The sequence below is a fragment of the Anticarsia gemmatalis genome, chromosome 19, assembly GCF_050436995.1.
Source record: "Anticarsia gemmatalis isolate Benzon Research Colony breed Stoneville strain chromosome 19, ilAntGemm2 primary, whole genome shotgun sequence".
Taxonomy (NCBI): Eukaryota; Metazoa; Arthropoda; class Insecta; order Lepidoptera; family Erebidae; genus Anticarsia; species Anticarsia gemmatalis.
The window spans coordinates 692,480-708,684 of record NC_134763.1 but is presented as its reverse complement, the minus strand read 5'-3'; the positions used below and the strand labels follow the sequence as shown (position 1 = coordinate 708,684).

The 16,205-nt window shown below is 37.6% G+C and overlaps 3 protein-coding genes across 4 annotated transcripts; 2 read left to right on the top strand and 1 right to left on the bottom strand.

Moving 5' to 3' along the window:
* Positions 1-64: 64 nt before the first annotated feature.
* On the bottom strand, positions 65-1,891 carry LOC142980964 (uncharacterized). The gene is made up of 3 exons (XM_076126597.1): positions 1,322-1,891; positions 799-945; positions 65-430 (listed from the first exon to the last, which is right to left on the bottom strand). The coding sequence occupies exons 1-3, from the start codon at positions 1,745-1,747 to the stop codon at positions 134-136; spliced, it is 870 nt and encodes a 289-aa protein (XP_075982712.1). The 5' UTR covers positions 1,748-1,891; the 3' UTR covers positions 65-133.
* Positions 1,892-2,390: 499 nt separating this feature from the next.
* On the top strand, positions 2,391-6,559 carry LOC142981142 (uncharacterized). 2 transcript variants are annotated; one of them, XM_076126838.1, is made up of 7 exons: positions 2,391-2,540; positions 2,813-2,908; positions 3,303-3,471; positions 3,853-4,588; positions 4,997-5,531; positions 5,855-5,960; positions 6,221-6,559. In XM_076126838.1, exons 2-7 carry the CDS (start codon positions 2,818-2,820, stop codon positions 6,444-6,446), a joined length of 1,863 nt encoding a protein of 620 aa, XP_075982953.1. In that variant the 5' UTR covers positions 2,391-2,540; positions 2,813-2,817; the 3' UTR covers positions 6,447-6,559. The 2 variants fall into 2 exon arrangements, with proteins under 2 accessions (XP_075982953.1, XP_075982952.1); XM_076126837.1 differs by having other exon boundaries at positions 2,391-2,603.
* A 604-nt stretch (positions 6,560-7,163) lies between these two features.
* On the top strand, positions 7,164-16,185 carry LOC142980962 (putative phospholipase B-like 2). Its single transcript, XM_076126593.1, has 13 exons — positions 7,164-7,521; positions 8,047-8,175; positions 8,721-8,835; positions 9,094-9,188; positions 9,932-10,087; positions 10,636-10,756; positions 11,256-11,360; positions 11,707-11,813; positions 12,310-12,426; positions 12,826-12,985; positions 13,471-13,618; positions 14,241-14,385; positions 15,356-16,185. The coding sequence occupies exons 1-13, from the start codon at positions 7,337-7,339 to the stop codon at positions 15,450-15,452; spliced, it is 1,680 nt and encodes a 559-aa protein (XP_075982708.1). The 5' UTR covers positions 7,164-7,336; the 3' UTR covers positions 15,453-16,185.
* Positions 16,186-16,205: the final 20 nt, after the last annotated feature.

Sequence of the window (16,205 nt, the reverse complement as noted above, 5' to 3'; positions counted from 1 at the left end):
AGAAGACGTGATCTTATGTCTGTAGGTATGATGTATTTCAGCATAATTAAAAAAAACGATAAAGACGTAGGTATTAACATTTATTTCCTAAATTACAATAAAAATTAAAACTATATACATTGTACATTCCATTTCACGCAAACATTTTCTTAATGACATTAGCATATTCTTTATTTATTTTTTCAATTTTGGGTTTTAGGGCATTTGCTTTTTGTTGAGCTGCCTTGTCATTAGAGTTAATGGTTAGTGCACACTGTATGTCTCTCCAAGCATCTTCGTACATCTGGAGACCGGAATAAGCAGTGCATCTTCTGTACAAGGCCTTCACATTCTCAGGATCGAAATTAAGTGCTTTGTTACATAGTTGCAGTGCCGCATCATATTCATTGAACTGCAGCTGACAGTGAGCTAGGTTGTTGTACAGTTTTACCTGAAAAAATCGTAGAATTAAAGACCATTTTACTGGTAATGGCTAAGCGTTGGAAAAGATATACAACAGATGAATTGACAACAAAATTGATGTCAACAGTCCACAAGTTTATGGCCGGGCTTATATAGGCATAAAGTCAAACAAAACAAGTTAAAGATTTTTAAAGGACATACTAGCTGACCCATGCAACTTTACTAAACATTTTTGATTTTTCATTGTTAAGGCTGCTTTTGCTCTCCACAAATACTTTTCCCCTGACAAAGAAATTTAAAAAAAAAATGCCGAATTGGTTGATTTGTTATTGAATTTTGTGAATGGCAACAAATTTGGGGAAACATTTTTGTATAAAAGAAAATTATCTACCTTACCTTTAAATCAATCATTTCTTGGACAACGTCCTCACTGACTGCATCAGGGTCAAGGGGTTCTGTAGCTATCAACATTTTCAAAGATTTGTTAAATCTTCTGAACGCATCTACAATCCTCTTCTGTTTCACCAGCTCTACTCCTTGTTCCTGAAACCAGAGAAGAATATAGACTGTGAGAGAAAAAGGTCAAACATATTGGCCATTTTGGACATACAAGCTACACTGATCCTCTTTCTTCTTAGTAAATGAAGTCTTTGCAGTACAGTTCTTTGGTTTCTGCCTACCCCTATGAGAAAAAGGTGCGATATTATATTAATGGAACCACTGGGACGGAACCCCCTACAAAGACATACAGATCAAAACAGTGATTTCTTTCAGAAAGATCAGGGGTATAGTACTTGTAACCTGTGGCCATGTATGACTAGATGTATTGATATGAATAAGGCAAGGAAAGTTTGTAAAGACGTTTATATACATGGCGTTTGTTTTGTTTTTATTGTATTATTCAGAATGAGAAACAAACCTTGTGATGTAAAGCAGCTTCATAAAGCCTCTCTCTACTCCAATCACTGATCAACTGCTCCTCAGTCACTTCCCTCAGCTCTATCTTACACGAAATCTTCTTGACGAGCGCGCCATCACCGTCCCTGTACACCATCGACGCCACACAAGTCTCTCCACAACACATCTGCTGCAGAATCAACTCGAAATCTTTATCAATGAAACAATCGCAATCGCCGATCAAAACCATCCCGTCGAAAGACTGACTAAATATTCGACTTTCAGACTGTATTTCACACGGCCCCGTCTCATTTTCACATGTAACTTCAGTTAGTGTAATTCTACAGCAGGATTCCTCATACGGCACCAAGTTACAGTCGCCCGGTGTGATGATTTGTTTTCGTAACTCCCGGTCCGGCCTGGAATTTACAACTGTTTCTTTCTGCATTTTGTACTCGAGTAATGTGCGATCTGTTAATATGTTTGTTATGTTGTGTCGTATAATTATGTTAACAGTAGTTTTTAAAACAATAATTGTCTGTAACGCATGAAATATTATTGTATTGTGAAATATTGTGAATTTGTGAATAACTTTGACAGCTAACACAATGTCAATATACTTTCGTTCAGCAATATGAAAATGGTTACTAATTTGAATAGGAACATGAAAGAATGAAAATGCTGTTCAACTGGTTGTGTACATTGAACAGACTAAGTTTACTAGAAATATTTTGAAGTTTCTATATAATGCAGTGCATATCAATAATCGAGGCTACTTATCTGCATTAAAAATAATATTACAATATTGACAGACAATCGTTTGTGTTTCTGAACGTTTTCACACTACGTTTCTTTATACGAAGTGATAGTTTCAATAAAAACAATCATAAGTTCAATAGTGCTCTGCCAAGTGTTCCTGTAATAAATAAGAAGCTTGAGACCTCTTTAATAAGACGGTTGCCAAATTTTACAATATTTGCCATTTTTAATAATTAGATGTGCATAGAATAAATCCTTCTTTGGCTAAAAACAAAAACCTTTTTTTTTGTTGATATTTTGTTTTCAACATTGTCAAATTTCAAAATGTCAGAATCAGCTGTCAGTCACGCGAACTATTCAAATTTCTTATATTTCAGCTTTTTTTTTAGTTCTGTATGTATTATAACTATGGTTGTGTAGAAATTTATATTTATTATTTATTGGCGTGTTCGTGATACATTCGATTGCACCTACTTATATTGGTAAATTCTTGATATTTGTTTCTAAAAAATAAGTGAAAATTACCGAATTATTACAATTGGAATGTAAGTAACATAGAAATCACCGTAAAAACCCTTTGTAATATTGTTAAATATACATTTCTCTATTGTTTCGTAACATTTAGTAAATATACCTAACTAAAATAGGTATAAATATAACCTGAAAATATCGCGTTCCAGTACACAAAGATCAAAACATGATATTAGAAGCATTCATTTTGAACAACAAATAAGTGTTGTTTGTTCATTTTCAGACATCATGACGCTGCTGCTGAAGAGTATGTGGCGCAGCGTATTGAACGGCAGAACTCTTAACAACTCATTACGCTCACGGAGTCTCGCTTCTGACTGTAAGCACGAATGCACTAATTTCAATTAGTATACGAAACAATTTTTTAATTTCTTCAGTTATTACTGCATTCATATTCATGCATCTCAATCTTGAAATCTGTTGCAGTAAAATATTGGCATACAATTTATTTTGCCAAATCAGAAGAAATCCTTCAATGTTAGCAACATACTGCTTACAAAAGTAGATTTCAGAGTAGTCAGAAAATATTTTTTATTAAAGTTACTCAGAATTTAAGTGTGATGAGTAAAAAGTATGAGTGCTTATTGCTGTATTAAACGATAGAAGAAGTTTGCAGTCACCGACTTTTTTTGCCTTCTTCGCAGCAGTTTGTTACTCAGACACATGAACTTGAGTAGAGCTTCATAAAATCTTTATAAATATATTTTCCCTAGTGACGGAGATATCGCGCTCCCACTCACCGGACGTCGTGATGACAACTATTAAGATGGCGCCGAGCGCGGCCGACGTGTTGGAAGCTGTACAGAAGAACATGACTGTACTGACACACAAGCACATGCTACAGGCTTTTAGATCACTCTTTGAACTGCAGAAGGCTGGCAAGTAGGTAGCAATATAATTGCGATTTTCTTCTTACTCCGGTCCTTAGTAAGTCAGGTCATGTGGACTGCATAGTACACCCTCCAATGCCTTCCTCATAATATATGGACATCTATTTGCTTTGGTATTACTTGCTTATCCTGAACATTTCATAATTTGTCCCAAGAAACTTATTGCCTACTTTCCAATTATCTATCTATTCTATAATTCTGCCCCCTGCCGAGTATAGGCTTCTCCCTCATACTCAGTACGCCGTTTTTTTTTCCACAGGCATATTAATAAACAAAATATCAATTACGAAAAAAAATCTCTGTGAGCTCCTTAATAAGAGCCATTTTGTACACGTTTCTATATGATATTTATGACTTTTCTCTTTATTTCTAGAATACCGAATGGAGTCGAGCCGTTAGTAAAGGATCCTACATTTGGCATCCTCTGTCAAAACTTCAAAAAACACGCTCGAGCACTCGACGTTAACGAAGCTATCGAGGCTACGAAAGTATTATCTTACCTCAAAGTACCAGCCGACTCACTGATAGTACAAACAATGCTACAACTAATCAGATATAACATAAACCTATTAAACCTACGACAAATCATGTTTGTAGACTTCCTAGTATCAAGATTTGATAAAAAGAATCATCTAGTAGACGCGCTAAAACTCGCCCTGCCTTTAGCTTTCCAAATACACTTGCCTTTGGAGATTGACAATCGGGACTTGTTTCTACTAAAAGACATGCTGTCTTATTGCTGCAGTTACGATTTACCCGATCGATGTATTAATAATATAGTGACGGCGTTACTGTTACACGATCAGTCTATAGACGCGCAAGTGGCGAGGTCGATTGTGTGGTCGCTATGTCAAGTTAATTGCACAGAGCAAATGCATCCCACGAGGGTACAACTACTACACATATGTTATGATGTGTTGACGCAGCGAATAGCGCAGTTCTCTTATGACGAGGTTCTGAGGACCGCGGCCAGGATCAAAGGCAGGGTGTTGGAGAAACACCCGGAGTTCTACCACGAGAGACTTATGGATGCAATTGCCAGTTATGTTGTGAAAAATAAAATTGATTTCGAAAGGAGTTTGCTTGTTGCACGGATTTTATCTCGAATTGTAAGTAGTTCTACATTGTCTATTATTAATTTTATCAAATGTTGCTTTTCAACAAAACGTGTAAACGACAGATACCGATTACCATACCTCATTGCTTTTTAAACAAAAACTTATTACTAGCTTTTGCCAGCGACTTCGTCTTCGTGAATTGTGACCTAAGAAAGAATTTTCATACAAACTTATTTTTAACTTATTAATTTTATCCTCTTGGGGGTAGAATTGATTAAAATCCTTTCTTAGCGGATGCCTACGTCGTAACATCTAACTGCATGCCAAATTTCAGCCCGATCCGTACAGTGGTTTGGGCCGTGCGTTGATAGATCACTATCAGTCAGTCACCTTTGAGTTATGTAAAGTAAGATTTTTTTTAAAATGGAATCCATCAGTAACCCATTATTATGTTTACAGGCACACACGCACTTAGGACTAGTCGACTACCTCTGCGACCTCGCGTGCTCCAGCCCAAGAACCCTGGCATCAGCTCGCACCAACATACTCCTGAGCTTTATAAACTGTCTCTCAAACAGCAACTACACACCAAACAGAGAACAATGGACCGAAATACAAAAACAAATGTCGCAGAACCCAGTATTTGAGGGAAAGAACTCAGCTCTACCGTGGGCCAAGATCTGCCTTGAATTAGCATCGTTAGGACACTTCGAAGATAGAATCCTCGCTAAAGTATTTTCGAAGGAATATTTCGAAGAGTTTTGTGAGAGGGAAAGCAGTACGTTAGATTATTTGCAAGTGTTAACGCTACATGAAGCCGTGAGAGCGTTCCATAGTACCAGTTACGAAGTCCCCAGTGAGGTGTTAGACAAGGCGAGGTCGTTGTACCCTGTTCATCCTCTGACCGACCAGTTGGAGGAGCATCTATCACAAGGGCTGGGAGGACAGGATTATGTTGTGAGAAATGTTGTTCTACCGAATGGAATACTTGCTGGTATGAATAAACTCTTTATACAATCATTTTCTAAAACTCGAACGACTTAATGAATAGTTACTTGCTACAAATATATTCGGTTCGGAATTAATCGGCCAAACGTTCGGGATAAATGCCGCTCTACATTGCCGCGCCAAAATGAAAACCGAATTGTCACGACCGAACCCGATTGGCTGAACAGTGCAGTAATTGCTTCGAGTCGATTTTGTTGTTCGATACATATTGCCAAACCGAACGTGCCGGCCTAAATATGTGTGTTTGATCGGCCTTACTGAAAATTTAGTAAAATATAAGATGACTTATATATTTGTTAATATTTGCAGATTGCCTGATCTGTCTCAAAGGCGGTTATCCAGTAAAGATGCCGAACTGTAGCGGCGATTTGAAAGTACCCATCGGATATCTAAATCTACCGCATGGTAGTATAGTGTAAGTATCTCGCTAACTGTCAGTTATTTGCTATTAGTTACCCTTGTTTTTACATAAATACATACATAAAATCATCACACCCTTTTAACACAGGGGTAGGCAGAGACCTACAACTTCTTTACCTTATTAAATTCTTTATACCTAGCTGTATAAGACCGTCAGTTGCGAGTACCAAACGCTTAAAGGAATTTGCTTTTATCCTGTTCCAGAAATTGTCTGAATCGAATGGTCTGATTCAATAAATTTATTTAATTTTTCAGTGTATGCGTACTTAACTTCCAACCTGGCTGCTTCTCAATGAACAGTAATCGTCTCCGAGGAGTATTTAGGCTGATACTGGATATATTAGAAAAAGATGGATACGCTGCAGTGGCAGTAAACATCAACGAATGGTTGTCAGCACCTGTCCAAGAAAGAACGCCGTATTTGATGAGAGAAGTCGGCTACAAGTGCGGGGAAATTGGCATGAAACTATGTGCTACTTGAAGAACCAACCTACACCTAAAAGAATGATGTACAAATTGTTATAATTCCTTTCGATAGATTAGAGGAAATTTATTGTTGAATAAAAGACAAGGTTTTTGTTGTAAAGTGATTTATTTTTGTTTTTTTTTTATGCATGCTCAACAAGTTACCTTATGTAGGAGTGCAACGCGAGCCATTAAAAATATAAAAAGTGATACCATTTTATTTACAGTTTCCATAAATGTTGGAATTTTCTTTATTGTAGACTTATCGTCTTAATTTACTTCCGTCTTACATAGCCGCAGATGTAGTCAATTGATAAACGTATGAACTGAATTTGATAATCAGCATTCTTTCAATTGCATTTAAATTGAGAACTATAATAATTATGTCAATCATTTTGACAATTTTATGTGTAGAGATGTGTAATTGTGTCTATAAATCTAGTTTTATTACTTATCAGTGAGTGTGGATAGTATTTCGATGTTTCGACAATAGTTCATTAAAACTGTATCATCTAGTTGTGCGTGCTTTTAAGTGACTTTTGAGTGTCCTATTTTGTACCGACTTGTACCCTAAATCCCGTACACAGTGTTTTAGCGGTTTTTGAAGACAACGAGATCACAAATAGTTTCTCTTATTTCTGTCGCTTTACCTAACAATTGCCTTACAAAGTTACTGTTGGGCAAAAAAAGACCTATATAGGGTTATTTCATTCCATAAACTGGTAGCACTGATGTGAAACGTCAAAATTAATGTCAAAACAAATACGTGCGGTCATTTTCAAAATAGATAACTTTATAAACTTCCGTTGGCAGGAGATAAATTATGCCCTCATTATTATGATAAATAGTCATTGGAAATATACACTTGTTTGTGCGCAGCTTTATACATAAGAAGAAGATATCGCGATGAGTTCGCGGATTATATTATGTATTTTGTTAATGTGTGGTGTGTTTTTTGTTGGGGAGAGTAAATATGCGTATGCTGTGGCTAAGGGCGCCGAGCTAGAGGTGAAGGTGACGGACTATTTCGCTGATATCCCTGATGTTCACGTCGCCCGAGCTACTTACAGCAATGAGATCAACTCTACTGGGTATGTCTCCTTTGTTTTGCACAGTACGCTTTAAATATCGCACTAATAATACAATAGTGTTTAACTAAAATACATTTTATTTTAGAATCGACGAATAACTTCTATAACACTCCCTATTAGTCCCTATTATGGGTACAAAAAAAATAGTGCACTTAGTGTTTCAAAAATTAAATAAAAGATATTATTTTGTTACGTATCAATAAATGAAAATACGTACGATTATAGTTATTTTGAGTTACAACACTATTGTATTATTAGTTCAATATTTATTTATTTAATAATATTATCTAAAGAAAATATATTTGCAATCTTTATAATAATGAATGGAAGTATAAAAGTATATTTCTAAGTTGTCTGGCATAGTACAAACTCTGCATAGTTTGAAATCGAATGACTGTGTTTGAAATAATGTTTATTTATTTACTGTAAACCTTCCAAAAATAAAATATTACATACAATTCTATTACCGTAGCATTTTAGTGAGAGGTTTCGTTTCCCATCTAACTTCATTCAAACTTACTGTAGGTGGGCTTTCCTGGAGCTTCATACATCAGCATCCAGTCCTGATGAGAAGCAAGCGTACGCGGCTGGCTTCCTAGAAGGATTCCTTACCAGGGACTTGATCTGGATGCACTGGGTCAACATGCTCAGAGGGTCAGTAATTACCACCATGGTCTTCATCATAAACCATATTAAGCTCAAGAATATTAAACTATGGCAATTTTTACACATGATATTCTAGTGTAATTGGAAACTAAATAAGCACAACAGATTTGAAGGTCTTTAGCCAACAACAGGGTTGACGATTATTTTTAATGCTTTTCTCCATCTGGTAGGTAGTAAAAAAAATCATACACATATTATTTTTGACAAAACAAATAATTATGGCGATATATTGAGTTGAAAAGTCGCATGACGTCACGGAATAGTAGAAAATTTATAAAAACGTGACAATATTACCCCAGTTTCTGTATAACTTTAAAGCTTCATAAAGAAGCCACTTAATTTCGTTTTTGTTAAAAAAATACGTGTATCATATTTTTAGGGTTTAATACCCAACACATAATAATTATTAAAAAAAAATTGTATTGGGGTCCCCAAACAATATAGGTTTTTTTTTTGGAACGGAACCTTTTGTGCGCGAGTAGAACTCGCACTTATTTCTATCTATTTATTTGAACTTTTAAATATAATTTCAGTTACTGTTACAACAAGACAGATGTGTGTGGTCTCATCGAGGAGTTTGTAGACATCAATGAAGATTACATATCGTCTATGGTCAAGAAATACCCCTCAGACCCTTATTGGTATCAGGTACAAATCCTTATATATATAATTCTTCTGTAAGTGTGTATGTCACTGAACTTCTCTTAAACGACTGGACCGATTTTGATGAAATTTTTTGTGTGCCGTGGACAATGTTTTTTTAATTAATTTTTAATTTATTAGACAGGACAACGTCTGTCGGGTCCGCTAGTATGTACGTAATAATATACACTCACAATCTTGACTTGGCCAGCATTGTGGACTCAAGGAATATTCCCTCCCTCATGCCTTGTCCTTGTGTTTCAGGTCAAGCTGTATTATATTCAACTCGAAGGCCTGGCCGTGGGATACAATGAGGCCACGTCGGAGCCCTACGAGTGGCTCACTACTAGAGACATCATGTGAGTACCTAACATTGGTCATAGGCAGATATTTTAGAGGAGGGAGGGAGGCACTGACAAATGCCACTAGCTTATTTTATTGTATAATTACTAAAAACTAGCTTGTGCTCGCGACTTCCCAGAAAAGATTTTTATTAGTTACTAGCTGACCCACGCAACTTCGCTTGAAAATCAAAATCAAAATCAAAATCAAAATCAAATCATTTATTCATTTAGGTCAAATATTGACACTTATGATAGTCGTTACAATTACTGAATCTACCACTTGCTCGGAAAGGGGGTAGAGCCTTATGAGAAGAGCTAGCGAGAAACTCACGGCCACTCTTTTCAATCGCCAAAAAGTTTTACAATGTGGTTGATACAATAATTGATCATGCGAGGAGCTGCCAACAATCAGCGATATAATATTATTACTTCTTGCGTCACCTAAGAGAGAATGGTTCATATTTTTCCCCGTTTTTGTAACATTTTTTACTGATACTCTGCACCTGTCGGTCGTAGCGTGATGTTATATAGCCTATAGCCTTCCTCAATAAATAGGCTATCCAACAGTAAAATATTTTTTTATCAATTCGCACCAGTAGTTCCTGAGATTATCGCGTTCAAGCAAACAAACAAACAAATTCTTTAGCTTTATAATATGTATAGATAAGCTATCAGTGTACCAAATTTCATTCAAACATGCATAGTTCTTTCGTGAAAGAGTAACAAACATATCCATACATACTTACATATAATTTCAGTTGGATCAACATGCTGGGCGACCTGGACGAGCTGGCGTTCTCCCTGTCCATGCCGAAGACGACGGACGACCTGCTGTTCCCGGACCACTGCACCGGCCTCGTCAAGCTACTGCCCGACTGGTCCAACTTGTACACTTCGCAAGTCACTTGGAACAGGTAATTGAGACATTTTGAGTTATTTTTCGAGGTAAAAATAAATATTATTGGCATTATTAATAATGTATGGAAACTTTTAAATATTTTTCAAAGTAAATAAATCAATTTTCGGTAATAATAGTAGGTTAGTTGACTACGCAGTCAAATCAACAGCTCTTTATGAAATGTTAAGAATACATTTTAGTATGGAAATACAACATAGTGACGTCACGGTTTCCTATTTTGCTTCAGAATGTATAATAAATAATCTTTAATACTGCCTTAATCATCACGTATTCTTTTTTTTGACTCATTACTCCCCAGTAGTGGGAGAGGAAAGGGTCTCCTCCCAATTTTTGGCCATAGGTCCATCAGACTGGCCAAGTGCGGGTTGGGGACTTTTCATTCCTTCAAGAACTATTTTAAAGAGCTCATAGACATGCAAGCTTGCATCATGCTTGTTTTCCTTAGACCTAAAACATAGGCTACTATACATACACTAACATCACATCACCAACCCCCCACCCCCAAACGATAAAAAGAAAAGTTATTTTTACCTATGTTATCAGTTATCAGTCGATGCTGCGGTTTCAAAAGATGTACGTGATGAACCTGCACGTGACCCCGGGCAGCTCGCAGCTCATCCCCGGACACAAGATGTCGCTGTCCTCGTACCCGGCCTTCGTACAGGTATGTAACAACATACTGCCTTTGTGCCGCGGTCGGTTATGTATCCGACACATGAAGTCTCCGGGTTGATTCCCCGGTTCATAGTGCTATTGGTCTTTTTAGGGTTCCGTACCCAAAGGGTAAAACGGAACCCTATTACTGGGAGGGGGCGTCCTAGAAAGACATACACAGATCATATAGTGATGTCATTAAAAAAGGTCAGTTGCGTAGTACTCGTAACCGGCGGTCCTGTATGACAAGATGTATGGATGTGAATGAGGCAAGGGACGTTTGTAAGGATCGTACCAAGTGGTGTTCTTTGGTCTCTGCCTGCCCCAAAGCGTGATATTATGTATGTATATATATATATTGGCTTAGCCTTTGTTCCAAACCATGTTGGAGTCGGCTTCCAGTCTCACCGGATGCAGCTGGATACCATTGTTTTACATGGAGCAACTTGTATGTATGTATGTGTTATAATATTTCTAATAGAAGAAAGGATTTTAATGATGTTTGTTAGTCCACAGATGACTTCTATATCATATCATCGGGCCTCGTGTGCGGAGAGACCACGACGGGCAACAGTAACCGATCACTCTTTGAAAACGTCAAGCCGAGAGGACAGGTAAATAACTGTACCACTGCTGAGCTAGGTGATGCCTTTGTCATGGCTTAACGACTGTTAACTTAATTGACAACAACCGGGACCAACTTTTTACATGCCCTCCGAAACACAAAGACGCTCAGTTCAAATAACACTATGCGGTCACCCATCCATAAAATGACCGCGCCAAGGGTTGCTTAACCCACAGATCTTTTACTAACCGGTGAGCGAAACTGGCTATGAGCGCCTCAAATTATTAGTTAAAATTAAGTTATTTGGTGTCACCGTTCTAGACTCTGGTCCATAATAACTACTTAGTACTGTGGTGTATAGTTAATTAATATTTTTTATAATTTGTTTTTCATAGATATTAGAGTATGCAAGAGCAATGGTGGCTAATCGTTTGGCAAGAAACGGCAAGGAATGGGTCGAGATCTTTCGTAAACATAACAGCGGCACTTATAACAATCAGTGGTGAGTTTATATACATAATATTACGCCTTTTAACCACCAAAGTGTAGGCAGATATGAAATACACCCACGTTTCGCTATTAACAATGTTAGGCCCATGTAATAGGGGGCGAGTCTATTGCTATATACCGGGCACGTTACTAAACTCCGGGTTGCTATTAAGTAATGTAAATAAAAATTAATTGCCAATTATGTTGCTAAGCGCAAAACTCAAGATCGGCTCAATCAATTCGGCTGATTGTTTTTGTAAAATAGTCTTGAGACATGGTAAAAGGTTTTTATTGAGAGGAAAACAACAATAACAAAAATTCTTGAGTGGAGCTGCGTTCTAGTATTGTAATATAAATAAGAAACAAGCTATATTACTTGTTTCGACCTGGAAATCAAATCCGAGACCCCATAGTCAACTGTTTTATATACTACCTATACTCGTAAGTACATGGAATTAAGCAATTAACAAATATTATAGGTATATTATTTATCAATATTTCATTCTCAGGTACATAGTAGACTACAAAAGATTCAAACCCCGGACGTCGCAGTCGAAAGGAGTAATCAAGTCCGGGCTACTGTGGGTCATAGAACAATTGCCTGGTTACACGGAAGCTGAAGATTTGTAAGTGACAATTAAGTTTGTATCTCTGAATACAGCAACAAGCCGCTGTGCTGAATCAAAATATCATTAAAATAAATAAATTTAACTCATTATTGTCCCAAGCAAAGATAACCGAGTGGTATAAGATGGTACCTCCCACGCAACTGACTTTTCGAAGTTATGTGTGTATTAGAAATAATCATCATGCTGTAACGGTGAAGGGAAACATCGTGATGCAACCTTGCATGCCTAAAATTTGTTTAATACATTTATTGAGGGCATGAAAAGTCCCCAACCCGCACTTGGCCAGCGTGGTTGGCTCAAGGCTTCTCCCTCATTACGGGAGGACATTAATTAAATTTATCATTATTGTTATAAACAGAGTTAATTTAATTTATTTAATTATTTTTTTTATTATAGAACGGAGAAACTAAAAGAAACAACATACTTCCCTTCGTACAACATCCCGTACTTCCCGCGTGTGTTCAACATGAGCGGCGGGAATGTGCGCGTGGCAACCTTCGGCGACTGGTTCGGCTACCACACCAACCCACGAGCCAAGATCATCAAGAAAAAACAGGTAATGTACACCTAACTAGTCAGTGTACTGTGCCGAAATGTCAAGAAAACGTACATATGTAACCTGAGACCGCAGTTCCATACTGTTATTTATGCAGTTGGATACCAGTATTTTATATGGAGCGACTGTATATCCGACCTTTACAACCCAGTTACCTGGGTTATAACTTTTCGGTAAGACTGGTTGTCAGACTTTCAAGCTTCTGACTACTGTTAACGACTGTCAACGTTCTTTGAAAATGACAACCGGTACCCACAATTTAACGTGCCTTACGAAATGTGGAGGAATTCGATATGTGTAAAATGGTCACCCGTCCACAGGACAACCTCGGCAAGCGTAGCTTAACCTCACTGATCGATCCGCGCCTCTGTTGGTAACTGAGCCACGGGCTCCTCTTTCGCTCTTTTTAATTCTTTGGGTACGGAACACTTATAAATGGGTCCAGTATTTTTTCAGTAAAGTATGTATGTAACACTGTGTCCCAGGCGTCGATCTCCAACCTGCGCGACATGTACTACGCCATGCGCTACAACGACTTCCGCCACGACCCACTCTCCCGCTGCGCCCGCTGCCGCCCGCCCTACTCCGCCTGCAACGCCATCGCCGCCAGGAACGACCTCAACCCCGCTAATGGTGAGTGTTGTATATACACATACACCGTTACTGGCACACTGCTGGGTAAAATTCTCCCCCCGAACGGGGAAGGGGTTAGGCCTTAAGTCTACCATGCTGGCCAATTGCGGGTTGGGGACTTTATATACGTTCAAGAATTGCTCTAAAGAACTCTCAGACATGCAAGGTTGCATCATGTTGTTCTCCTTCACTGTTATAATTATTGATACACAAATAATTACGAAAAGTCATTGGTGTACGAACCATCGACCATATGCGTAGTAGGTGCCAACTGGCTGAAAATGCCCCTGGCATTTAGTCCGCCTTTATACAAATTTGTATATTGAGTTTAAATAAATAAACTTATACCGGTTTACTATGTCTGCTTTAATGTTGAACATTATAAATAATATCATGTTTGGTAACGTGGCACTTTGCCTACACCCAATGCCGACATTTTAAAGATAGTAGACTGTAATACTAGACAACAGTACATTGATATGAGCGTCTCACTGCTTCAGGGGGCACGTAAAAGTCAGTAATGGTTATTTATCAAGCCACATCGAAGGTCTTCGGCTGAGCAACTTTGACACTAGGTTGACGACTAACCATACGATATATAATAATAGTTGTACGTTGTCAGGCACGTACCCGTTCCGCGCACTGGGCCACCGCAGCCACGGCGCCACGGACGCCAAGATCACGAGCGCGTACCTCCGCTCCAGCTACCGCTTCCTCGCCGTCGCCTCGCCCACGCACAACATCTCGCGCGGCATTCCGCCCTTCCAGTGAGTCTACAACTTTATCAATATATTAGGTCGGAGAAAAAGTCTTTTCACATTATAGTATGTTTGATCTTATAATAAAATCTCTTTGGCTTCAAGAATCTCAAATGAGTACACGGTTCATTAGGTTTCTTTCAGTGAGCTCGTAAGGTACCCAAATATCAAGCTTTTTTGTGTAGAGAAAAGATTTTATTACAAGTTCATACCTACTTTTATTTATATTATTTATATTATTTACATTATATATAATGCGAAAAGAATTTTTCCCCGACCTAATATTATAACTCAAACTGACTGACTGACTGATGGACAACGCAGAGCCGAAACTACTGTGCGTAGAAACTTAACATTTTGTATGAAGAGCTAGCAAAATATTTTTTTGATAATTGGGTACGTGACTGGGTTAATAAATAACAAAAAAATATTCATCTTGAACTTGTTTACCTAAAATGCTCAAGCTTTGTATTTTTTCGTAAATAATTGTAATTATTACAATCCGAGACATTTTATTCGGCACTCGTTTTATACCAACGAAAATTCGAAACTGTTACGTCATTATACCTTACTAGCTGACCCGCGCAACTTCGCTTGCGTCACATAAGAGAGAATGGATCAGAATTTTCCCCGTTTTTGTAACACTTTTTACTGTTACTCTGCTCCTATTGGTCGTAGCGTGATGATATATAGCTTAAAGCCTTCCTCGATAAATGGGCTATCTAACACAAAAATAATTTTTCAAATCGGACCAGTAGTTCCGGAGATTAGCGCGTTCAAACAAACAAACAAACAAACAAACAAACAATCAAACAAACAAACAAACTCTTCAGCTTTATAATATTAGTATAGATAGTATAGATTTCTATACTAAAAACGACATAAAGAGTAGCTAATTTGGCTGGTAGTCAACTACCCTAATAAAATTAAACAATATCAATAAGTCTACAGTCCTATTTACGCCGTCTTCATATTTCAGGTGGAGTAAGTTCGACATGGGTCCACACATATCCCACTTGGGCCACCCTGACCAGTGGCTGTTCGCCCCACTCCTACACGACTGGGAGTGGGAGTAAATACGACCAATAAGAATCAATTAACAATGCAATCAAGAATCTCACTAGTAGCTACTATGGTTATGTTATTTAATAAGATTTGATAATGTGATGTTATTTTGTCCCAAGACTGAAAAAATAATGCAAATTGTGACTTTAAAAACAACATTCCATATACGACTGCTGATCATAAGGGTATCGGGTTTGATTCCCGGTTTAAGTATAATGTTATTAAGCTTTAAAGCTGTCTTAATATTGTCAATAGTAGCCCGGTATATGGCAATAAGCTAGCCCCCTATATAGACATGGTACTAACATTGTTAACGAAACGCGGGTGTATTTCATGCGCCTCTGACTACACCTTTGGATACCTTTACATTCCATGTAAAGTCAGAAAACTGAAGTTTTTAACAATTTTTTTGTAAAGCGTTTCCTCAAGGTGCAAGTGACGCCGGGAGGCATAAAATACTAGTATTTCAATCAATTCTGAATAAATAATGCATAATAATGTAACTGTTGTAATTAGGTAATCATGTAATATTTTATATTATCTTTAGTTTTTCTATAAAAATGTATTTTGTAAATAAAACCAATTTTATTGAACAATGCATGCACTAAATATTTATCGTGTCGTTGGTACTTTTACAAACATACAAACAACGGACTCAAATTACTACAAGACCGGAAACAATTACCATTGTGCATTGCAGCAATATTTTACTAGTGAGGGAATCGAACCCTGAGCTCCCATCCCATTGGTAGTAGAGTTACGAT

Coding starts and splice junctions, on each gene's coding strand:
- LOC142980962 (XM_076126593.1), top strand. CDS start 7,337: ATGAGTTCGCGGATTATATTATGTATTTTGTTAATGTGTGGTGTGTTT. Junction 7,522..8,046: donor AATGAGATCAACTCTACTGG/GTATGTCTCCTT, acceptor AACTTACTGTAG/GTGGGCTTTCCTGGAGCTTC. Junction 13,619..14,240: donor CGACCTCAACCCCGCTAATG/GTGAGTGTTGTA, acceptor GTACGTTGTCAG/GCACGTACCCGTTCCGCGCA.
- LOC142980964 (XM_076126597.1), bottom strand. CDS start 1,747: ATGCAGAAAGAAACAGTTGTAAATTCCAGGCCGGACCGGGAGTTACGA. Junction 946..1,321: donor AAGCTGCTTTACATCACAAG/GTTTGTTTCTCA, acceptor CTCTGGTTTCAG/GAACAAGGAGTAGAGCTGGT. Junction 431..798: donor AAGAAATGATTGATTTAAAG/GTAAGGTAGATA, acceptor CGATTTTTTCAG/GTAAAACTGTACAACAACCT.
- LOC142981142 (XM_076126838.1), top strand. CDS start 2,818: ATGACGCTGCTGCTGAAGAGTATGTGGCGCAGCGTATTGAACGGCAGA. Junction 4,589..4,996: donor CACGGATTTTATCTCGAATT/GTAAGTAGTTCT, acceptor TTATGTTTACAG/GCACACACGCACTTAGGACT. Junction 5,532..5,854: donor ACCGAATGGAATACTTGCTG/GTATGAATAAAC, acceptor TAATATTTGCAG/ATTGCCTGATCTGTCTCAAA.